This window comes from Aplidium turbinatum, chromosome 14 (assembly GCF_918807975.1).
Source record: "Aplidium turbinatum chromosome 14, kaAplTurb1.1, whole genome shotgun sequence".
NCBI lineage: Eukaryota > Metazoa > Chordata > Ascidiacea > Aplousobranchia > Polyclinidae > Aplidium > Aplidium turbinatum.
In genome coordinates this window covers 9,591,808-9,617,248 of record NC_137485.1, presented here as the reverse complement: position 1 = coordinate 9,617,248, position 25,441 = coordinate 9,591,808, and the positions used below count along the sequence as shown (strand labels likewise).

Here is a 25,441-nt window from a genome sequence, read left to right as displayed (position 1 = left end):
ATTTGTCTGGCCTGCCTGTTCATATCAGGATGACTCATAGGGGTCAAACTTAAAGGTAACATTTGTATTTTACATCAAATTGATGTTATTGCACCAACATTATCATGCATTTCCAGCTTGGAAGTAAAAGAAACACAATGAAAGTATTTGATAAGATAGATGTGATAACGTTAAAAATTTGTGTGAAATGAGCCACACGGGCTTGCTGTGATAAGTAATCATTAATCGGTTAGTCTTGTTATGAGGGTCTCTGTGAAAGGTTGGCTGTGGTCAATTGTCTTGAATGTGAGCACTCATATCCCAGTCTAACACAACTCAGGCCATATGTCAGCGGCAAGATACTAAATGCATGCTGAATGGTGGACATAAAATATTTGCTTCCTTGACTTTTTGCCATTTAAGTTCTCAACCGCTTGGGGTATTTGGGTATGACAAAATTATACATAAATTGTTAGTGGAGTTTGTCATTTTCATGGAGGACTGAGATTTATCTGGCATTGCTTTAATTAAGCCTACAAAGTTTTATAGATAAGAATTTGTCGTACCTATTTGTAACTAGCTTTAACACTAAGATTCTTCTTCCCTATTTGTAATCGACCACTCTTGTTAAATTAGTAGAAAATTGTTTTTTTCTAATTCTGTATAAGACTAAAAAGTAATCATACTGTATGTTTTTATTCATAAATTGTATTGAAAATTATCATTTTGAACACAATTATTTGTTATGATGAGCTTGATATTGGCAAGTAAGTCAAGATTATTGTGTTGCTTGATTGCTTTACAACTGCCCGGTTTTAATGATTTTATGGTCGAATAAGTATTTTTAGAGTATGCTGTAGGCTTATTGCATTGTTCCAAACTATCTTAAAGAACTTGCATGTGATTTTTTTTAGATTTATGCTTTAAAATGTTTACCATACTGTACTGTAATTGGAGATGTTATGGTAATATGATAAGCTTTAGTAGAAAGTTCCTTTGTAATATTTATGCTAGTTTTAAATGGAAATCTTCTACATAAAGCAATGTTGTGCGACTTGCATGTTGCTGATCTAAACTGATGCTTTCTGATTAGATTTTGTTGAAAAATTCGTTGTTATATGTACACACAAATATGTACACATTTAAAAAAAGTAAACTTCGGAGAAAATAGTTTTCTTTTTTGAAAAAGGATTTACTTTGATGATTGAAGATGCTTTTTGATGTCAGTGCTGTTTTGTGTCACAGTAGTTATATTGCATAGGTTTTTGTATTTACATTGTGTTCTGCGTCCATTGCTTAGCATGTCAGCTGAAGTAAGAATTGCGTAGTTGTTAGATTTCATGTTTTACTGTAATCTTATGTTGCCTGAAGGTATTGCGTTTTTTGCAAAAGCTCATGTAGTTTCACTTATGGGTTGTCCTTCAAGTTCTAGCCTGTAATATTATAACAATGTGGTAGATCGGAAGGCCTAGTTAAACGTCATGAATATTGATTGCCAAAATATATTTTGTTGCGGTTTATATATTCATTCAAATGAAAATGATCAGACACTAACTTTAAGTATAAGGTCTGATCACATATAACTTTAAGTATACGGATTCATCACATCTGCAAGTGTACATTACACAATTTCGCTTATCCTACGTTTTTTTATACCTACTCTGTGAGTAGCTTTGAATTGCAAACTTATACCGAATCTTGAACATGTAACACTGAATTTAGGTAATTTTTTCAATTCATCTAGTCTTCAGTTCTACGTAAAGTGTCATTTTACCTTTGTTATGATAATGTTATTTTTTCGTGTTCATTTGTGGATTATATTACATGTTTCACATTTCAAGTAGCATGTATTGTGCACATAGGCGTCGATTCTTTCTTAGAGGAATTCTGGGTGGCGAGAGTTTTCAAACAGATTTCATTGAATGTGATTGTGTATGTTCGCAAATTCGCAATGGTTAGTCTTCCTTACAAAGACTGCGTTTAGCGTCGCTGCAGCAATTAAGCTTTATAGGTTTGATGCTTGCTTTCTTGCGCCTTGCGATCTTATGAGCGCTGCTAAACTAAACAAACTTCTTTTATGTTTTCCTTTGTGACCTAAAAAGCGCGTGACTCGTGACCTGTTATCTTTAAAGTGGCGCCTTCGGATTTGCCGCAAAATGTTCGGACAAGTGACCGCTGACTGTGCTGACGGAACCTTCCCGAGCCGGAAGCTGATCCGGCAGCATGGTAACGTCAAATGGAACAGGTAGATTCTCATGGCTCATGCTGTCTTATACAACTACCGGTGCATTGCCTGAGACATTGACTTCACCACTGTCCAGTGTCCACCCTTGAAGCACTGCTTTCTTTATCAATGTCATCTCTACGTTCATTCGTGCTGGCCGTGGCTTCTTCAGCGTTATCATCTCGACGCCTTTTGGAAGCTGGTTTTAAGAATGCACGAATAGATGTTTGACTTTGCTTCATGTTTAACTTTTCAATAATGAAATGACAACATCTCGCAGAGCCCCAATTTAAACCCAACAACAAGTTTGTGAGGAAAGATTTGTAAAAAGCGATTGTTTCAGTAGATCTTTAGTTTGTATCGGTTATTTTATTGTCATGTTCATTATGATGTCATATTCAATTATTCATATTTCCTTGTGCTGGACCCGAAACTGAAGCTTGATTGTGACGTAACCAAAGTGAGACCATTCGGAGAAAAGATCAAACATGGCTTTCTCTCACCAGGAATTGCCAGCGTGTGGTAATTGCCGTAGCATTTAGCAACCAAAATGCAGTGAGTAGGCTACCGCATTTTTTTAAACGCAGTGTTGTTGCGAAATTGCTTTGTTCTGTCAGATACCTAGCGAGAAACATAGCGTAAAACAAGAAGTTGCGCTGCAGTTGGTTGAATAATTCAGCGTTTAACAAAAACGGATATAATTGTAACGAACACTTCATAAGTGTCATGAAAACAGGGTGGGCGAAACATATTTTGCGCACCCTCGTTTCACGGCAGGGTGGGCGCCGCCTGTTTCGACGCCTATGATTGTGCAGAACATTGCGGTACAGTTTGGCTTGCCTAATTTGCCATAGCCAACACATGTCTAATTATCTGTTGGTCCTGACAGAACTCCAATATTTTGTGGACATTTTAGTTTTTAATTCGCTCGCATTAATTGGCCACATTGCTCGATGCGTCACCTAGTTCGTTTCCAAAGAATCGAAGATACTTTTATATTCTCATAATTTTCGTTTGCAAACTTTAAAAATTGTAGGTTAGAATTGTATGTTGAGAGCTCTACCAAACCTCTAGCGATTGTGTTTGATTGGATATTGATCCAAGGAAAGTAAGCCAACAAGGCAAGGTTACAAACAACCAAATATCGGACGAGTTGAGAGCAGGAAAAGTTGAAATTGGTATTGTTGATCTGCCTATTCATTTAATTTGTTATTATTTTCCTATCTTGAAATGGCAAGTTTTGCTCCACTTTATATTAGTTCATCATCATTTGTAATGTGAGATTGTTACTTTTTTGTGATTATTTAAAGTCATGGGTATTATATTTATAAAAAATACTGTATCTTTTAACATGTGTTAATATTCGCAGCACAAAAAAAGTTCTCAAAAGTGATTTATGTAATTCACCGAAGAACCAATTTGTCCTTAACAAAAAAAGTGATGTAATGAAAGTACTTTGTTCTTTCTTTGCTACTTTGTTCTTTCGTGCAAAAGTACCATGGTCACCTCTTCTGTTCATCCAGTGATTTCATTTGTGCACATGTATTGTTCAGACTTTCCTAATCCATTTTGAAATGTAAACCATGAAGTTGCGTATATTGGAGCTGTACAGCGGTATCGGTGGCATGCACTATGCTGCAAATGCCTTGGGATTACCGGACGCTGACGTTGTTGCTGCAGTGGACATCAGCCCGACTCCAAACTCCGTCTACAAACACAATTTTCCTTCCACCACTCAACTGGGAAAAGGCATAGAAGGTTTCAGGTTCAAAGATGACTTGCGAATTTTTTTTTTAAATGATGTTGTTTCGCAAGCTTTATGTCTGACTTGGCATGGAAAAATGTACAGTATAGAAGATTTCAAGTTTAGAGATGCTTAGCAAATTTTTTTTTTTAAAGTAATGCTGTTTTACGAACTTTATGTCTGATTTCTACAGTTTGAAACTTTGTTCGGCGATTTACTCAAATTTGTTAGGCTCATATACACTCGAACTTTTGGCAGCTTTCCAGCTACCAAGATTAAACTTTTCCCCCTGCACTGCAGAGCGGCAACATCATTAGCAAACCACTACATTGATTAAATTCCGCTGAGTTGACCTTGAAGTGTGCTGTTAAGCGTCGTCTGCGCGTACTCAGCAATCACTGCTTTAACCTTGTTTCTTTGGTCGCTACCTCCGTAATTTCATAAATTAATCTGACAGGTTAGTGCTGTGTATGCACATTATGTGGTTGCACTACCATTCTACTATGAACACGGCGCTTTATTTTTTACCGGTCATATTTAATAAAATAATTTGATAACAAATTTACACATTCTTATAAACGAAATCTTACTTTGTCACACTTATACATTATTATTATTTGAAACCCGAATTAATCGTTTACAGTGCTAAAGACTTGGATAATTTCGAGTTCAATGTGCTATTGATGAGCCCCCCATGCCAGCCCTTTACTCGAATTGGCCTGAAGAAAGATGTCAACGATCCCAGATCGAAGTGAGAAGTAGGCCTGAAATGCGCTTTTTGTTACATTCAATTTGTTGATATCAGTGAGTTTATTGTTAAAGCAAACAATAAATGCACAAACATATAAATTCAGTGTTTCTTAATTTTTTGTGGTTCACGACCCCTTTTAGGTGTTTAATACAGCCTGCGACCCCGTTCCTGCTCTCTTTTCTATAGATAAGCTATAAAAATTAGGACAAAAATACATTACAATAACATTTAATTTCAAAGAACTGCTGAGTGTCACAACTTTTAATGTTTGGCGTTCAAACCGGCTTCATTGAAAAAATTCTAAATGCTTGCTGATGTGATTGGAATGCTTTGTTTCTAAATGCCGTTTTAAACTTTAATGGCTTCATAAATTCTGCACTGAGAACTACATTGTACAAAACACACTGTGGCTTCTCAATGCTGTTGCTAACTATGGAAGTAATGCCAAACATTAAATACCATAGACAGACAATCGATAACAACTTAATAACATTGAATTATGCAATTCAATGTTATTAAGTTGTTATCGATTGTCTGTCTATGGTTTTTAAAAAGTACCTCTCTACCAAAGCTAAACATTAAATACTTTTCAAAATATTTTTGTTTCTTGTCCATGGGAAGTATAGAACTTAAATATTTATAAACACTGAAATATGTTTTCTCCCCAGAGCAAAATTCGTCGTTTTTACATTGATTCAACGTCTGTAGATGTTGAATCAACATAAAATGACGACTTTTGCTGTCTGGGTCCTGACTCACTAAACGCAACTGCACAATAATTGAAATCTGATTTAGACAAATGTTTTTTAACAACTTTGTTCTTCACTTGTACCGCAATATAATTCACTTCGCCGACCAAGGTTTTTCGACAACTAACGTTTTGAGATTGTTAAACAGGCTGACTCAGTTCATTCGTTCTACTTAACAAACGATGATAAATTGGCCTACAGCCGAGCTACGCGTTCTCTTTCGTAACAGTGCAACCAATTAGTCACATGCTACGACATTACTGCATACAAAGTGATTGCTGCAAAGATTTTTCATTTTTTCGGAATTCTTTGCGACCCTGACATGACCTTCGCGACCCCCAGGTTGAGAAACGCTGAGCTAGATTGAACAAAATTAAATCGTCACTGGAATAGTATTGGACGATTTTCTATATTAGCAAAAAGATAACAAATTTTGTTCAAATCTATCTCTTGTCAAAACCTGATGTTGCCTTTGGATTTTTATCTTTAAATCCAATGTGAATGTAAAAACGATTTACAGATAATTGATAACAGCTTTATAAGACTAAATTGCATAATTTAATCTTATAAAGCTGTTATCAATTATCTGTCTATGGTTTTCAAAAAGTATCTCTCTGCCAATGCTATACAATGTGAATTTAATTATGCCTTGATGAAGAATTAAAAGTTACTCGTTTCCAGATAGGAAATCAACCGCTTTTTACATTTGATTCAACGTTTACAGACGTTTTTCACGTTGAATCAATGTAAAAGAACGGTTGATTTGCGTTAGTATAGGGCAGTGTGCTGTAGAGTGTTTGGTTTTGTATGGCAAAATCAGTATCAATCTACTGCAGACCTTGTTGTTACGATTCCTGCAGTTCGTATAAGTGCATCAGCACTTGACATTGACTTTCCCGGCTAGCACTAGTTCTTCCAAGCGTCATTAAATGTTGAAACGATGTAAAAATGATAAGCCGTTAGCAAATCTGGACTGGGTGCGTTTGCCAGCTGGAGAGCAGTGCAAAACGACGCATGCATTTTTGATAGTTTAAAAGCACGAGTAGTTTTTACCTAACAGATAAAATCGATTTCGTGCCTAATGCCATGATGTAAGGTAAGCTGCTTACAGTTGAGTAAGACAGGGGATAAACCGCTCATAATTCTTCGCAAATCTCAAATGCGAATCACTGTGGTAGAAATAAAGCAAATTCATGGGCGTAATGAGAACCGAAACATAAATTGCTCGATGGTGATTTGCGATTTCAAACAAACTGTATTTGCAATTAGGTATTGCTTGAAAAAAAAAAATGTTGAGTAAAGAATCAGTAATTTTTTTTAGGTCATTTCTACATTTATTGAAGTTGCTGCCGCAAATGGAAAGTCCTCCCAATTACATTCTACTCGAAAACGTTAAAGGTTTCGAAGAGTCAAAGGCATACCAAATGCTCTGTGACGTTTTAACTCAACTTTCTTTTTCTTATCAAGGCTTCTTGGTGTCACCGAAAGACCTTGGAATCCCAAATTCCAGACTAAGGTAAGATGTGAATTACTTATCTATGTTGATACCATGGTTAGTAAAATGCACCACTGGTTTAGTAAACATGCGGCTTCAAAAAGCACGCTTTGAGCTTTTGACACCTAAACCATTTTGACAGCAGATCAACGCCTTTATGTTCGTGCTCAGCCGTGTGTTTTTTTGTTCAGCGCTAACTCACAATTAAATCTGTATTAGATCAAATCTTGATTGTAGTTTAAAGTCTTGTACGCAAGCGGCTTTTTTTCATCGCTGAAAGTTAACTGGACAACTAAATCCAAGTGACTTGTTAAAGTTCTTTGTTATATAGTTTCAAGAATATCTCCTTTCTTGATCACAAGGCTTTGAATAGCGACAAGCACGCTTGGGTGAATTGTTTCGGCATACTTGAATGATGCCTACTGTTGTAGTGTACTCAATTGCACTTGTTCAATCCTTCTATTTCACAACGCTTATTAGAAATTAATCAAGCATACACAACAAAATCTTTTGATGTTTTGTCAGACCTAATTCAAAATATCGTGGTGTAAGTTTACTAACATTCATGTTTCAATAACAAAGTTCCCAATCCCAAGTGTTTATTCGATATGACGTATTTTCTGTCTACGTCCATGCATCATGGCAGTTGCTGTGCAGTTAGTGGAGGCCCATAAACTGGATGGATGGTGCGTTGCTTAGATGGACGATTAGAATGCATGGAAGTATGGTTTATGATGCCATAGAGATGTAAATTTGATGTTGACACGAGTTCTACTCAGGTATTACATGTTGGCGAAACGAAAACCCCTCCACTTTGACCAAGAGTGGCATCAGCAGACAAAGGTATTAAATTATTTACCTGCTTTGCAAGGAACAAGTTCAAAACCTCAATCCGACGTTGATATGACGTAAGTTATGCTCATACTTTCATTTTGAACTACAAACTAATTTAAATTTTCCAGTGGTATCAGAGTATCATTTTGTGTGAATCGTTGAGAATATGATGTAAGTTGCTAATTTGTTGTTGCACCCTTTTCCCAATCAAGTTGTTATTTCGTCAAGCGCTGGTGTCGTATGCTTCAACAATAATAATCGTGTTTTTATTGGCGCCCATCCCATGAAAATTTCTTGGGCAATTACAGCTCAGTGTGAGAGTTGTGTCGGTATGCGGATTATCACTTTTATTTTTCAAATTGTACAATTTTCTGGATGTGATACCAGTTCTCAGGCTTACGTGTTGTGCTTTTCAGAGAAAGGCAACAAGAGTCAGACGATAGCGATTTGAAATGCCACAAACCGTGTTCTTCCTTGCAAGATTACCTGGAGACACCAGACACGCTGTTGCCCGATTACAAACTGCCTGACCGTGTGATTGCTCGCTACTTGCCCGTGATGGATATCGTTACTATGAACTCAAATAATTCGACATGTTTCACTAAATCTTACGGCCATTACGTCGAAGGAACAGGGTCGATATTGAACAGTAGCGGGTCGCTGCAAACTGACACGTTATCGAGAAACCGAGAAAAAGACTTTGACCTTCGGTATTTCACTCCCAGAGAGATAGCAAATTTAATGTGTTTTCCCAAGACTTTTACTTTCCCAGAAGGCATTACAAGGAGGCAACAGTACAAAATGCTAGGAAATAGTTTAAATGTTTCTGTGGTCGCTTATTTGCTTCAAATTTTATTGCACGACGAAAATCCTTCCTAAAAGTACAACGGCACTCAGGCTGCACTGCAGTGTTTTTCTTTTATTTCTAGCATGACTCGACGAACCAGTAGATTTAAAACGCATATATACCAAGTTTTACACGTTGATACATACAACAAATAGGCCCACATTATGAGCCGATATGTATGGTTGTCTGATTTTTGCTGCAATAAGGTTTCTCAAATCATTGAGTTTACGAGCCTGGCGCTGAAATTAAATATTGAGAAAATTATGCTTCTCTTTCATCATCCAATGGGGAATATTCTATAGCGCAATGTTTAAGGGCTCCACCTTTAAAACATAGGCCATGCCAACGTTGTAGTAACTGGAGGCTGATCTGCTACGCTTGATAGCAGTCAGAATCGCTAGCATAAGAAGTGGTTGATGTAGTTGTGTATTTTTTGTCTAAGTGCTGTTACCATGCAAATCGTTAAGTAGATTTTGGCCCTTGTAGGAAATCCGAAAATCGTCTAGAAACACTGGTAACAGGGAAATGTTTGTCATTCTTTTAAAGCGAAACCATTAAAGTTTTGCAGTGATTTGAGATTCACTGCCTACATTTTTGCAAGTTGTTATTTCAGAGAAGTAGTAGATTTAGCCTTGAGTTCAAAATCACAAATGAATCAGCCTCATTGCATTGTAAGTTCGCAAGGCCTATGCAGTATGCATAATTGCATATGGCATGGCTAGGTCTTTAGGGGAAGACCACCTCAGTGACTAATAGAACAACAATTTTGGATGATCACACTGTGGGGTTGGCATGCTTTTTGTCTCGTGGTATAATAAAGAAGCGGGCAGTGTGAAATTGGTCTGCTACTATTGGGAGAATCCGATTCGGAGAATTGTAAAATCACAATGGCAAAAAATTAGCTTACAATAGAGAAATAAATGATCACCCAATTTAAAAGTTAGTTTTGACAATCTTGCTTTCTGATGCTTAAGAAGGGGGCAGTTCTACTAAGAATCGCATTTTTCGTACTTGTCATAATTAACAATCTACACACAAAAGTTCACGCACAAACCATATATTGCTGGAAAAAGGAGGAAACAAGCTATCCAAAAATATTGACTTTGTTAGGCTGGGGCAATCCAGTAAGGGTTTATACCATTTTGAATTTGTACATAAAATCAACCGATTGTCTTACATTGCAGCCCTAAAAACTCGAAAATGGCTAGAGGTAGGGACTTCAAACTGCATGGTGATCTAGTAGGGCATCCTAGCCATAAATTGATAGAGGGGATTTCTTCTAACTCTTTTATTTTTTTAAATATAAATTTTTTTATAATTGTTATGCATCGAGAGCAAAATTGACTTCAGGATTTGGTAATAAAATATTTATTACTCTGAATATTGAAACAAAACTCAAATCATTATGTCCGAAAGGGCCTACTGTACACGTGTTAAAAATTTTAGCCAATTCTGACAAGTAGTTTTCTAGAAGAAACATTTTTAGTTTACAAAAACATGATTTTGAGTAAATCGAATTTGAAAAATAGAATCAGGTGAATTTATGCCTTTGACTTTAAATGTGACTTTTTTTCTTCTAATGTCCATTCACAACAACTAAAATATACATAATGAACAAAATACTGCGTTTACACACGGCGCTATTTAGCTTATTTATTATTAGATTTTGTAAGGGAAAATACAAAACATCTTGCAACTAACATTCTCATAAAAATGCAAATTTTTATTCACATTGTAAACTGAGGTGCGTTCAGAAAACCTTCCGTTTGAAGCCTAATAGGTAAAAATTGACTGCATATTCGGAATCTACGATAAATTTCCAACATATATCAATAAAATTTGAAAAAAAAAAATTCTGAGTAGAACTGCCCCCTTAAGATGTTTTTATAGCCTACTTGATAATAGCATACGATACGGTGATAGCCGGCCATAGTCGCACGAAAGTTGAAAAAATATAGAGATGCTGACGACCGCTTCAGAAACTTGTCGTTCGCTTTGATGGGCATACAAACGATGCAGGATACATGTCAATTTTATGTGAGCAAACATTTTAATTTAATTAGCTTTTTATTTTTCGTTAAATTTCAATTTATTTTCTTTGTCGGAATGCAAAAGAAACGATATTGTGGAATAGGCTAAGTACAAAAATCTCTAAATAACCAGAAGGCCGTCGTTGGATTTTCAAAAAATCTCCGAAAAAGGCTGTCTCCGAATCGGGTCATTGTGAAATGGTAGCCGCTTCAACATGACAATTCCCAGCAAGACCCGATGACACCGCCAACCAACTAGAACATGTTAAAGTGACAACCGCTCACGCCAAGCTGTGGAACACGAAGCATCAACTTAATTTATCTTATATCAGAAAAGTTTTTCCTGTAACCTCTGATTGGTCCAATGATTCATTTGTCTTACAAAACTTTATTTTATGTTTAAGTGCCTACCGTGTGCAATAATGCTATTCAACAGATCAGCTATTATTTAATTCAGTGCAATTTTGTTAACTCAGGATTGTTCGGTCAGGAAAAGAAATTGTGCAAGCCCCCAGCTAGAACGACATACTGTTGAGAACCACTGCTATGCCGAACTTAAAGCTACTTTTATTGAACGTGGTGTGATACTGTTTTCATCGAAAGGTGTTTGTTAATGGCTGAAGATTTCCTTATTCCTGCACTACCAAATTCCACACTGCGAGTTTGTTGAGAAACAGAAGATTTATTCAACGCGAGCGATATTGTGTTAACACAATGCATATACATTACAATACATAATACACCTTTAATCCAGCGGAACTGATTGTCTTGCGGATGCAAATAATAATTTTAACCTTCGCTGATTTGATGGTCTTGAGAATTCCGCCTTTCTTGTTGTTCCAAGTGATCAATAGCCTGCAGACATACAATAAACAGTTACACAAATACAGGATCCACTTCATGTTTCCGGATTCGGTTAGCAAAGACTTTGGGGCTGTGCAAACATTACTTCACGCCCATGGGGACTTGCTGGAACTGTCATACAATGTGTCATGTCAATAGCGCAAGACAGCTCGTTACCGTGGCGAGATTTTATTCGATTAAGGACGTAAACGGATTACGATACGAAGCGTTTGTTTAACGATCAATGCAGAGCAGATTGAAACAAAGCGATAATACAGACCAAGAATGGGGAAGAAAGCTGATTAAACGTTGAAGTCAGAATCACCACGCTTTCATGTCTTTAACCGAAAAAAACTTGCTGATGGGTCTCGCACACGAACCAGTAAATAAATGGTTATGAAAGTTGCACGAAAAAAATTCACAGTACCTGTACAATAGTTTCTAAATTGCTTCTTGTTGCAACCGCGTAAGATGGTGAGCCTGGACCGTCCGAAAATGAATGCGACAAAGGTGTGTTTTTGACGGTGTTCAACTCCACGATGTATGCACCTTCTCTTCGCTGCGATTGAACACCCAGGTCAGGACGTGAAAGCTTGCAGAGGCCAACCTACACGTCAACGCCATAGGTTAAAATCAGGGCCGGATTTAGCTGATGGGGGGCCCGGGGCACTTTTAGATCGGGGGGCCCCCGTGCAAAAAAATTTTTCGCGCCTACGCCGCGAAAACCTATCTCTACGTCTACAGTAGCATCAGTCCAGTACTGCACAGCATTTTGCAGAAACTTTAAAGGCCAAAAGGAAAAAAATAACACAAAATCACATTTTTTTCCACATAGAGGGGGCCCTTCAAAAGTCGGGGAGCCCGGGGCAACTGCCCCCCCCCTAAATCCGGGCCTGGTTAAAATGCATACACGATTACCAATCATTGCGTGTCAAACAAATCGCTCTAAATTTCGTTAATATATCTTTATATGTGCAGCAAGTTGTTGAAAACAATTTTGTCAACAAACCTTTGTGTGTTTGGGGTGAATATGATTTTCCGCTGGGTTCACGGTACTGGACGAAACCACTTGATCACCCTGCCTGTTCAAAACCGTATCCATGGCAACACCCGGCAGGAATTGAGGCTGCACTGGATTGGGTGGTTGCTGCATCGTAGAACCCCCATGAGAACCCGCGGTGTTGAGTCGTGCCACCGCAGGTAAAGTGTTAAGCTGCGTCAGCGTCATTAACAACGGCGGTACACTGTTCAATTGGCTGGGCTTGAATTCTTCTGAATTCGAAACAACGCTCTGATTCGTCTGTTGTAAAATGTAGCCTGATGGCTGGGCAAGGTCAGTTCGAGTTGCAGATAAAGGAGAAGTTTGGACTGCAGTCAATTTGGCTTGGGTATCAGTTGAAGCAGGTGTGGCATACGTTTGTGCGGCTGGTTGGGTCGATCCAAGAACGGGGAGATCTGCGGACGCTGAGCTTATGCTGGACTGCAGTCTTGCTTGCAGCTCCGTACCGTTTGTGGGCGGCAAAGTGTCCGCTCTACCAAATCCTAGTGATTCAGCAATTATATTTGACGGTCTCTGGACGATGATGGTACCTTTAGGCTGTATTGATGAAGGTGAAACAACAAGGGGCCTTGCTTGGACTGTGCCAACCGACGCAGATGAAAGGAAAGTGATGGCCTGCCAATAAAAATATACATTTTTATATGGAATTAAACAACGGAAAGTACAGTAGACCGTCACGGTCTGTTCCCAATCGATACTTCAATTGTTTTAGGGTTCCAGTCATAGATTCCCATTTTTTATGAAATTTAACATAATAAATGTATGGTGTTTGCTGATCCAGGCTATTTTACACACCCACACAGGTTTTTAAAACACTATTAAAAAAAAACTAAATCTGAAAGTATAAATGGCAAGTCATTTGCTGCAAAATTCATTTCAACCACCTGCCTGGGTCAAACTGCAACAGTTTCAAAAGTGGTAGGTTTTTAAGCCGTACCATGTATTCTTAAATGCGTTACGGAAGAAATGGAATTCGAATATTAGCAGCAATTCAATCATTTTTTACATTAGTTCAACGTCTGCAGACGTTGAATCAATGTAAAAAACGATTGAGTTGTTGTCTGGATTGTTTGAATTACAAAGTTGAACCAAAAATTTTAACGAATCATTTTTTTGTTAAGGTACTTTTAAATCAAATTTGTTTACAAATTATACCTGGAGTTTTTGAACTTTATGTTTTGGTGATAAAGCGTCTTTTTCAATAACCTCAATGGTTCTTTTCTTAAGTGGCTGACTTGACCGTGGAAGACTGTCAGAACACTTCACCTAAAAATGTAGATAAGATCAGCTAAAAAATGAAAAAACAATCATTGTGAACACTTTGTAAACTTCAAATCTAAAAACCAAAAATGTTGGATAGACCTATTCTGCAATTACAGTATAACATCACTAATCTAGATTGAATAATGAACAAAAAAATGCTCAACGGTACTTATACAAAAAACATCTAGTATTAGCATGAACATACCGATATGCAACAAAAGATCTGTTAAACTTCAAAAAATTGCTATGTTTTTGTGGATAATATTAAGCAAACGATTTCCAGATTTTACTTGGTTCATTTGACTGACCCACTTTATCTTCAAACGTTGATGTGTTTGTGAAATAAACAACTTAGATCTTCCCACCTGAACTGGTGGAAACTGGATGGGGTAATCTTGACCCACTGTGACACACAAGCCACCGGAAGGAGAAGTTTCAACAGGAATCGAGGTTGACGATGAAGAGAATAAATTTGCTTGAGAATAATGAAGTTGAATCGTGTCCATGGAAGGCAAAGAAAGTCGCTGCACAGTATAACGACAACTTTTAATAGATGCTACTTCACTTTCATGAGGTTCAACAAAAAGTACATTTCAGGCATTGGTATTTTGTAAAAATAAAAAGTAGGTATGCTAAATGACACGGCTGTCGGCTATCACTCGTGTTTAAAATGGTGATCATTGATACCTCACTTAACCAAATTAGCAGTGATAAGATTTACACAAAAGTGGCTCTGCTGGTTACACATTTTATGTAAATTTGACACAACTTACACTAAAGTGTGAGGTCCAGTTTATCAGTTTATGTCCCTTGTCAGTTAAATGTAAGTTTGTATATTCAATAACCAGGCATTGCAAAAATAACTCAAAACTTAACTTACGTCATTGTGCTGTGGTTTGACAACTTTTTGTTCTGTAACGGTAGAAACAGAACTTGGGGATGTGTCACAATGAGTGAGTTGCTTGACTAGGCGAAATTTTTCATTTATGTTTTGTGCTATTCCCCGTAGCTTGGATTCGCACTTTAATTGACAAACCTAAAATTACGACACTTCATAAACAATCTGACATACTGTGTGGTTAAGGAAGTCTTAAATTCGTAAGCCTTAATCCAAACGCAAAATATAGTTAAATACCGGTACTGAGTAGGAAGAAAATAACCTGAAAAACAATATTATTATACCTTTTCTTCTAAACATATTCTAAGTTTTCTTTCCTTATCTAGTTGAAGACGCAATTCTATGGAATCACGTCGAAGATTTTCCAAATCTTCTTCACGTGGACTTCCAATTCCTTCATCCTAAATTTGAATAAATATCAAACACAAAATCCAATACTATCAACCTGCAAAAATTTTGATTTGAAAATTTTCAGTGCAAACTTGGAAAAATCGTCAAATTAACACTCAAGTATGTCTAGAAAACAGATCAGTCTTGAAATTATAAAGCTGAGCAATTTCTTCATTTTATAGCTACAAAATAAGCAAAACTTCTAACAAGGCATGATTTGATTACTGAAAGCACACTTTCTGCAAATCCTAGGGCAAACAATGTTTTCTATATATTTGATTTATGTCTGCCAAAACTATCTAAACGGCAAAATTCGTCATTTTTACATTGATTCAACAACTGCAGACTCACTGTAAAACTGGGGGATTTTGCTGTGGGGTAACAGTTAAAAAAGCTGAATCTGAAAATACCACAAACAACAAATTACCTTATCAAAAAGGTCACTGATGAATTCCCTTCGTTTTAGGTCTCCACAGCTACATTCCGACAGGGCAGAGCGATATTTCTCATTCAACGAAAACAACCTTGCCTTGTCACTATCCAATTGGTCAATGTATTCTGCTGTGTGCTGCAAGATTGCTGCCTGTAAAAGATATACTTTGCTCACTGCTTAATCACACAACATAAATTAACATTTGAAAAGAAGGATTAGGATATGATCACCGCTGGGTTTTTTTTTGTTTGTCGTCTCCAGGCTTACACCCGGTGGTTGAAGATTTAGATTAAGTGGACGGGAAGGCAAGGAAGCCAATCTTCGTGTCCACCTTCAGGCATGCCTTCAAGTGTCCTGCCACAGACACATGCTCTTGAGTGGTGTCGAACCGGCGCCCTTTCGATTGCCGTTCCAGTGTTCTCACCACTCGGCTATGCAGCCGACGGTGGTGAAATAAATGTAGCAATTAAAGCCGTTTGAGACAAAAGTTGATAAGTCACATTTTGACAAAATTGAGTTAGGTGCACATTTATAGTCATCAAAGCATAAGGAATGATCTGTCAGAGTTTCAAGTTGAAATGTATTCAATTTTGACAAAAACTAGGCAGCAGATTTTTACCAAAATTGAATTGTGTTTGGGAAAAAATACCAAAGCAAAAACTAGAAATATTAAAAGAATGATCACAGTTTAGTTTCGGGAGAAAGTTTGCTTTCTTAAACCAAAGACAGACAAGACACAATTAATTAAATGGTACAACCCAAATTTAAACAAACAATTATTTGTGGGAGGCACGTCCATTCTCCTCAACATTTACCAGATGTATCACATATCCTGTGATGCAAATTCTTTTGTAGTTACATAGTTGTCTTCTAATGTAAGTGTAACTTGTTTTTCCATCTGTCTATCTGTTTTCCACACTATTGCTTTTAATCGCTGCATATTTCTTGATGCTTATAGTCAGTTAGCTAGTTACCTTCAAGAAATTCAAATTTATTGCATTTTTATAAATATTTTCAGATACCTGATGAGTGATGAGGGCTTAAGTTAAGTCGAAAACGTTCCACTGTTAAAACTATTTGTAAATATGCAAAATATACTGCTATAATGCTACAACTTGTATTGTTGTGTCTTGCCTGTCTTTGATCACAATTTGTCTCCCCTTCTTTTTTAAATTCATAATACACCTGACCAATACACTGATTTGCATTCAGTTGTGATTCACTTAATTACTATATGACATAACTATTGTTTTTTCGTCGTTTAAAATATATATCGACCATAACAGTAAACTAGGCCACCTAGCTTATGCGGCCTCCCAAAAACAATCTACATTTTCAACTTAGCGTGTGTGGCAATTATGCATTTAGATTTTCAAAAATAAACTTAAAGTAGACAAAGCATGCGTCTAAAATCATTGCAGTTGCTTAGTGTCAGACAGGTCTGGACATAGCATTGAACTCATTATGCTGCATTATGATTTGTGACAAAAACGTACAGCCTGACGTTATCAGCGAATATTATAATTTCAAACCGACACTTTGGTTTCTTGGAAAAATAAAATAGTCAAAAATCGTTCTGATATTATTTTCTATACATTTTAAATGGTTCAAGGAAAAATCTTTTGAAAAAAGTTCATATCAACTTTTGGAACAAAAACTATTGAACTTTTGGCACAAACGACTTCAAACACTGACAATTAACAAACCATGTAGTATATTGCTCATTTATTGTATGCTTTACACATGTTATTTTCTGATGAAAAAAAAATAGAGAACATTGTGATAGAAAAAAGGCAGTGGCTATTTGACCAGTCATGACGTCACTTATTTTGTTTTTCTCTTTCAAAGCAAAAGACAAGAAGCGCCTATATAAGTTCTAAATTCGACGACTTTATTCAACTCGATCCGTGGCGTGTATGATATTTCTCCGGTTGCTATTTCAGAGGGAATGAGTTCGATACTACCTGGAAGCGTTCCTTTTTTTTATTCTTATTATTTTTTTTTTAAACTAAATTTTGACCCAAAGTGTATTTTTTTTAGTCAATTTTTAATTTGAGTTGCCTACAGCCCTATTTTTTATGTTTTTTCAAATGTGAGTAATAAAGTTAGAATTTTTTTAATTCGCTGGAATTTGAGATTTTCTCTGGGTACGGTAATTTTCCGTTTGTCATAAGAGGATGTGACCGTGTTTGCTGAGCGACGCATTACATACCATTACCATTTTTTTAAAAGAAGCATTGTATATAACTAACTTGTTGAGAGCAAAAATGTATTACGGTACTCACATTTGAAAAGACATAAAAAATAGGGCTGCAGACAACTCAAATTAAAAATTGACTAAAAAGATGCACTTCGGGTCAAAATTTAGTTAAAAAAAAAATTAAAAAAATATAAAAAAAGGAACGCTTCCGAGTAGTATCGAACTCATTCCCTCTGGAATAGCAACCGGAGAAATATCATACGCGCCACGGATCAAGTTGAATAAAGCCGTCGAATTTAGAACTTATATGATATAGGCGCTTCTCGTCTTTTGCTTTGAAAGAGATAAAGAAAAAAAGTGCCTATATAGTGACGTCATGAACGGTTAAATAGTGTTTCAGATTCCAAGACCGGCGCCGGTCAAATAGCCACTGCCTAGAAAAAAAAGTAATAACTTGTAAAACAAGCCTAATTACTTTGCTTAATTTGTCACCAACAGGATGTGGAAGAATCGCTTTTAAGGATTTGAAGCCTTCGTTGATACTTTGCATACGACGTCGCTCATTGCTGTTTGCTATCTCTCTTCGTAGTTTTCGTTCATGCTCACGCTGACCATACATATTTTTAACACCAGATTCTACTGCACTGGTTCACCCATTAATCACATTAACCTTTTTTTATCAAAAAAGAAAATTAACAGATAAAATGATGTACGGTAACCTATATAAATAGGCCTACTAAAAATTAGGACCTCAGTGCAACACTGTTTAGAATTAGAAGTACTTTATTTTTTGGCAAACTTGATTAAAATATGAAGCAGCTCATTCAATGATTACCGGTATGTTTCCACTGCTTCCAGCTGTGCTGTTTTTGTCTTGTATTTATAACTATTGATCATACTTTATACCGTACTGTCACAATAAGCACAACTAAAACTATGATTATATATTAGCATGTTTTTTTAATGTAGATTGTTTTTTATGCCTTCCAATGCAACTAATAAAGATTACTTGTTTTAAAGTTTTCCATTGTGTAGCGCATAAATTAACAGTACTGATTTCTAAAATATAATTTTATACTTTTTGTTTTGTCAATTTTTCTTTTTATAGTTGCCAAGTTTATGCATTTATGGTGCATGCATTTGAGCGCAGGAGCGCCAGAAGCGGGGGGGCAGATGCTCCCCTGCCCTCAACTTTTTTGTAGATGGAAGGGCAGGGGGGCAATGGTGCCCTTTTAAGGACATGTAAGCTACTGCATATTTTGCAATACGATATACCAAATTCAGCTATTCGCTTTCAGCCTATTATAATCTTTCATTTCGGCCTCAAAATAATATTCACGACACAAAACTCTGTATTACAGTAGGTTAGCCTACATCATTATAACATAGCATGATGCCCTCCTGTACCATTGTTCTTTGGGTGCAACCTAGTTCGTACCTTGAACAGTTCGGACCCTCAGTTCGTACCCTGAAAAGATCGAGAGAAAAAATTAAAAAAGCCGAAGTCGCTGATCGGAGTTTCCACAAACAAACTCAAGGGTTAGGGTTTGGTTAGCGGAAACTGAGGAAAAATATTTGCAGAAACTGCGATCAGCGAGGGTTAGGGTGAGAGAGCATAGATTACTCGATGGTTAGGGTAAGCCGAAACTGCGGTTAGCGGAAACTGCGGAAAAATGTTTGCGGAAACTGCGACCAACGAGGGTTAGTTAGAGCATAGATTGCTCTATTGTTAGGGCTAGGGTAAAGGTTAGCGGAAACTGCGGGAAAATGTTTGCGGAAATTGCGATCAGCGAGGGTTACGGTTAGAGCATAGATTAATCTATGGTTAGAATTAGGGTAAAGATTAGCGGAAACTACGAGAAAATGTTTGCGGAAACTGCGATCAGCGAGGGTTAGAGCATAGATTACTCTATGGTTAGGGTTAGCGGAAACTGCGATCAGCGACTTCGGCTTTGTGCTATCTTTCTCTCAATCTTTTCAGGGGGAAAATTTTCAAATGTTTGCGGAAACTGCGATCAGTGACTTCCGCTTTTTTTAATTTTTTTTTCTCGATCTTTTTAGTGTACGAACTGAGGGTCCGAACTGTTCAGGGTACAAACGGGCGTCTTTAAATGTCGCAAACCTAGCAAACCTCGCAAACCTAGCAAACCTCGCAAACGTAGCAAACCTCGCAAACCACAAAGTTGCCAGATGGTATTTTATTAATTGTATTTTTTTTAATTTCTTGGCGTTTTATTTGTCTGGTGCCTGTTTTTTAAAACCCTTTTAAATATGTTATTTGTTTAGTATTGATGTGCTATTATCATCTATAAAATGATATCAAAATCTCTGCTTTGTTGTTTATGGTTAGTTTTGATATAAATACGTTTAAAGCAATGCTTTTGCGATCAACATTTGTGAGATGTTGAAAGTTAATATTAACGCAATATTTGGTAGTCAGACATTCGGGAATCAGTATTCCCTCCCTTAAACCATGGTGAGTTCACTAATCACTGGTTCTCTAAAAACTGAGCTGCAGACGATAAATAAAACTTAACTTTTGCAGGCAACCGTAGTTCCTGCCCTTGGCTACGCCGTGTGACACACAACGAACAACGAAGAAGTTCCTAATGATAAGTTTTTGTGTGTGTTTAGAAAGTAAGGGATATTTTGTGAACGAAACCGGTTTTTCCAAAAGTCTTTGTTATTTCAAGTGTGTTTAAAATACCTATATGCTTTGACTCCTTTTTGGGCTACTTGCAAAAATATTGGTTTGTTTTTGGGATTGGTTTGAAACGTGTTTTTGGCTGGGTAATTTTTTAGAATCTGGCAACTCTGCAAGGCTTGCTTCTTTAAATGTAGCAAACCTAGCAAACCTCGCAAACCCGACAAGGTTTTACTATCTAGGCTATGACTTTGAGGAAGGTTTGTGCATTTGTCAATTGATAGTAATGAGGTTTTCTCAGCGGGTGTCTTTAAATGTCGCGAACTCCGAATTCCTCGTAAAGCTTGAGAAGGTTTCTGCATTTGAAAGCGTACCCCAGTAGGTTTTCATAGTCTCTCAAAAGAAGATTAGCAGACAAGTCTCTCAAAAGAAGATTAGCAGACTAGATTAGCAGCAAGTAATGGTAAGGTTGTCTGTAGTCTAGGCCTATCTACTTTATGCAAACTATAAACAGTTGAAAACCTCATCGGCCATCAATTGTAGAAACCTTTCTCAAGATTTGCAAGGTTTGCTAGGTTTGCTACATTTAAAGAAGCAAGCCTTGCAGAGTTGCCAGATACTAAAAAATTACCCAGCCAAAAACACGTTTCAAACCAATCCCAAAAACAAGCCAATTTTTTTTTGCAAGTAGCCCAAAAAGGAGCCAAAGCATATAGGTATTTTAAACACACTTGAAATAACAAAGACTTTTGGAAAAACCGGTTTCGTTCACAAAATATCCCTTACTTTCTAAACACACACAAAAACTTATCATTAGGAACTTCTTCGTTGTTCGTTGTGTGTCACACGGCGTAGCCAAGGGCAGGAACTACGGTTGCCTGCAAAAGTTAAGTTTTATTTATCGTCTGCAGCTCGGTTTTTAGAGAACCAGTGATTAGTGAACTCACCCAACCATGGTTTAAGGGAGGGAATACTGATTCCCGAATGTCTGACTACCAAATATTGCGTTAATATTAACTTTCAACATCTCACAAATGTTGATCGCAAAGGCATTGCTTTAAACGTATTTATATCAAAACTAACCATAAACAACAAAGCAGAGATTTTGATATCTTTTTATAGATGATAATAGCACATCAATAGCCTACTAAACAAATAACATATTTAAAAGGGTTTTAAAAAACAGGCACCAGACAAATAAAACGCCAAGAAATTAAAAAAATACAATTAATAAAATACCATCTGGCAACTTTGTGGTTTGCGAGGTTTGCTAGGTTTGCGACATTTAAAGACGCCCGCACAAACTAGGTTGCATCCTTGTTCTTTGTATACCGAACACTTGTATCATTACTGGATGATGCGCTGATGGATGAGCGTTACTGTTATATCTTAGGCTATCTTAAAACTTCAAAAAAAAAACTGGCCTTTCAGCAACAAAAGTGCCCTTTTTTCATAATCCTGCCCCCCACTCCGATCAACCCTAACCCTTTTAAAATATTTGCGAAAACTCCGATCAACCCTATTAAAATGTTTGCGGAAACTGCGATCAGCGACTTTGTTCTGTTTTTTTCTCTCGATTATTTTAGTTTGTTTGTTTGCGGAAACACCCCAAACCCTTTCAAAATTTTTGCAAAAACTCCGATCAACTCTAACCCTTTTAAAATCTTGATCAGCGACTTCGGCAAACTCTTAGGATCATTACCGGAAATTTTAAAATGTTTGCGGAAACTGCGATCAGCGATGTTCTATTTTATTCTCCCGATCATTTCAGTTTGTTTGTTTGCGGATACCGATACCTAACTGATATAGCCTACTCCGATACCCTAACCCTTTTAAAATGTTTGCGGAAACTGCGGTCAGCGACTTCGGCTTTTTTAATTTTTTCTCTCGATCTTTTCAAGGTACAAACTGACAGTACAAATTGTTCATGGTACGAATTAGGTTGCACCCAAAAACTGTTCCAGCGCCCCTGTTTGAGCGTGACCGTATGTTTTTCAGAAAAATATAATTAATTGATTAACATGTAACATCATGCTCATTGACTTATGATGACCAGAGCCTATGGTAGCAATAGATAGTAACTACGGTATCGCAGCCTCAAAAACGATGTCTACTTGTTTATGCTGGCATCGGCTATGCCTTGTTGTGCACGTTACATGCAAATTGAATTTGTTGAATTGTTCTCTGCACTTCAAATGGATCATAAGGGTATGAAATAAATGTTTAATAATAATCTCTGCCTTTTGTTTTACTTTACAAACCAGACAAACAAAGTTTAGTTGTTCTCTGCAATTGCCTTAATGTGATAATTTTCAGCTGCTTTCTGCTGATCGCAAATTCTTTCTACAACTGTATTGGAAGTGATTAACTTAAGCAGAAATTGTCTAATCTTCTGACTATAAATTGCAGAAATGAGAAACAACAGCAATAATGAGAAACCAAAAAGCAATAAGAAACAAATGTTGTTTCAGCTTGAATAAAGGCAGCAAATTAGCAGAAATGGTATATAGACCACTTGAAATGCTAACATAATATACTCTTTCTGACACAAAAGATCAGCAAACTGCGTACCTAGCAAATTTCGGTTTATTCTTGTTGCCTTTTGTAACGTAGCATCCACACAGAAATTACAATTTACAACTTGCTAAAAAACTTTTGTTATCAACATGTCAGGATTGTCAGCTGCAATAATTCTAAAAACTTCATGAACGGCAATGGCGGGAAACAACCCAAAGCCCAACATCACGAGGCAAATTAGTTCCGAAATGAAACAAAAACTGTTGGATTTATACAAAAAATACATCATGTAACATTCAATGTTTAAAATATAAAATTTCAGTCATTTGTATTCTCATTTTTTGTTTGAAAACTTTTCAAAAAATGAGTTTCAATAAATTGAATTGGCGGATGAACACAAAATAAAAAGATACCGGTCAGCTGACTGGAAGCAGTGTGTGTCAAAAACATAACGTCATTGTAGTAACAGCTGTTGAGCCGAATTAAAATAGAGTTGCCAGTTCACAAATCTTGTAGCTAGATTTTGACCAATTCTCAGCTCGATTAGAAATTTTTTATTTGACCAGATAAATTGGGTAAATTTTTGGAATGTTCATGATGGAGCCTCAGAAAAAAGCTTATAATGCTTCATTTGTTGAAAGCTTGTAGATAAAAACTGCTTGAATTCCTTAAAACATAACCAACAATGAAAAAATGATTTGGTTTTGATTCTTTATCCTCTGACTGTTTAAACCTGTAGCCTAAAAGGTTTCTAGCAGTTGAAACCAGCAATGAAAAATTAAATTAACAGAGTAACGTGTTCATCATTGTTGTGTATGAGTTATTCCATCCACTAGGTGCCGCTGAATGGAAAACTGTCCACACATGCGTTGCTCCAGCGCACACAAAATACTTTCCTCGTCCGACCTTCGCTTTGCGAGGTTTAGTAAAAGTTACTATAGCTACGCGGCAAGTTTCCCCTCAGTTTGCACACACACACACGCATGGAATTTTCGCACAAAATGGTTGTGATCAGAGTCAGAACGTGGAGCAGCAGTGGCAAACGTTTGGCGAGTATGTTATTCCGGTTCTATAATTTGGATCTGATCAGGGGCGCCGGAAGCGGGGGGGGGGCGAATGCCCCCCCTGCCCTCAATTTTTCTGCAGATGGAGGGGCAGGGGGGGCAATGGTGCCCTTTTAAAGTCATGTAAGCTACTGCACATTTCGCAATATAACAATTTCTGCTATTCCCTTTTAGCCTAATTATGATCTTTCATTTTTGCCTTAAAATAATATTTACGGCACAAAATTTTGCAACACAGTACAGGCCTTCAAACTCGTTTTTTTTCGGCGGCCATCGTGGCTTACTGGGAGCTCCTTCTCGGCGGCCAAATCTGCGTGCTTGGAGGCCAAAATGCAAATAATAACGATTGCACAAGTAAATAGAATTAAACTTGCAACAATGCTAAAATGATCACTTAGCGTTGTTGAAGGCTGGGCCTGGGCGACGTCCTACAATAGAATCGTTACACAACGCAATAACTGCTTTATCGGGATTGCAATCTAGTACTGCGGGACCATCTAACGACACTCGCACGAGTGTCTCCAATGTGGCTGATTTTAAAGAAGTTGGCCACTCCCCTGGAATTCTTTTTAGCAACGAAAAACAACTTTCGACATGAGTTGACGATGACCGCAAGGTAATAAAATAAGTATTTCAATGATGTGAAGGACATTACTAAAAAGAAGCATAATTTTTGGAAAATATGATCAAAAAATGTTTTCCCCTCGGATGTCAACTAACTTAGTTCTCCTTTTTAACAACGATTCAATGTCCGACAACATCGAATCGACATAAAAACGACAATATTACCAGCCGATGTAAATTAGCACTTCGGATTAAGACTTTGTTAAAATAAACGTCGGGAATTACAAACAAGACTTACAGCGGATCGCAGATGGATATCTTTCATCAATAACAAAAATCCCCGCACAATGCAACAGCAGGCCCGTAACTAGCTTGGAGCAGCAGGGGGGGGCAAAAATTATTCTAGAGGGGGCCCAACTTTTACCTTCCGTATCATGTACGAAAACGACGTTTGTACACAATGTGGGTATATTTACGCAAGAACATTAATCGTGGGCCTAATACAACGTTTACATTAGACTAGTTTATCATAGAAACAGTCAGTGGCGTAGCCATGAATTTTGAAAGGGGGTGGGGGTTGACGGCCGACGGGCAAAGACCGACGGCGTCTTCGCCAAAGGCGACACCCAGCAGCGGGGGGTCTGGGGGGGGGGCTCCCCTAGAAAATTTTGAAAAATTACTTTGAATTTAGTGCATTCTGAAAGCATTTTCAACAAACATGTGGGTATAAATATTCCTGTAAAATGGTGCTGTCCGGTGGCATAGCAAAAGGATAAGATCATGTTTTCTAGGGCATTTTTCGGTAATAAAGCTAAGTCTCTATGTTTTCTTGTTGCTAATTCCTGGCTGAGATATTTGAATGTTTAGTATTGGCAAAACTCGCTCTTTTAATGCAGTTTCGTTTAAAATTAG

General features: G+C 37.1%; 2 protein-coding genes across 2 annotated transcripts; one reads left to right on the top strand and one right to left on the bottom strand.

Annotated features, from left to right (window-relative positions):
• The first annotated feature begins 863 nt into the window (after positions 1–863).
• On the top strand, positions 864–9,413 carry LOC145782800 (tRNA (cytosine(38)-C(5))-methyltransferase-like). The gene is made up of 6 exons (XM_082594563.1): positions 864–3,381; positions 3,757–3,968; positions 4,591–4,698; positions 6,769–6,963; positions 7,722–7,850; positions 8,193–9,413. The coding sequence occupies exons 2-6, from the start codon at positions 3,787–3,789 to the stop codon at positions 8,653–8,655; spliced, it is 1,077 nt and encodes a 358-aa protein (XP_082450689.1). The 5' UTR covers positions 864–3,381; positions 3,757–3,786; the 3' UTR covers positions 8,656–9,413.
• Positions 9,414–11,327: 1,914 nt separating this feature from the next.
• On the bottom strand, positions 11,328–18,404 carry LOC145783422 (uncharacterized). Its single transcript, XM_082595296.1, has 9 exons — positions 18,216–18,404; positions 15,535–15,690; positions 15,002–15,118; positions 14,700–14,855; positions 14,185–14,343; positions 13,712–13,822; positions 12,506–13,171; positions 11,924–12,103; positions 11,328–11,508 (listed from the first exon to the last, which is right to left on the bottom strand). The coding sequence occupies exons 1-9, from the start codon at positions 18,357–18,359 to the stop codon at positions 11,443–11,445; spliced, it is 1,755 nt and encodes a 584-aa protein (XP_082451422.1). The 5' UTR covers positions 18,360–18,404; the 3' UTR covers positions 11,328–11,442.
• Positions 18,405–25,441: the final 7,037 nt, after the last annotated feature.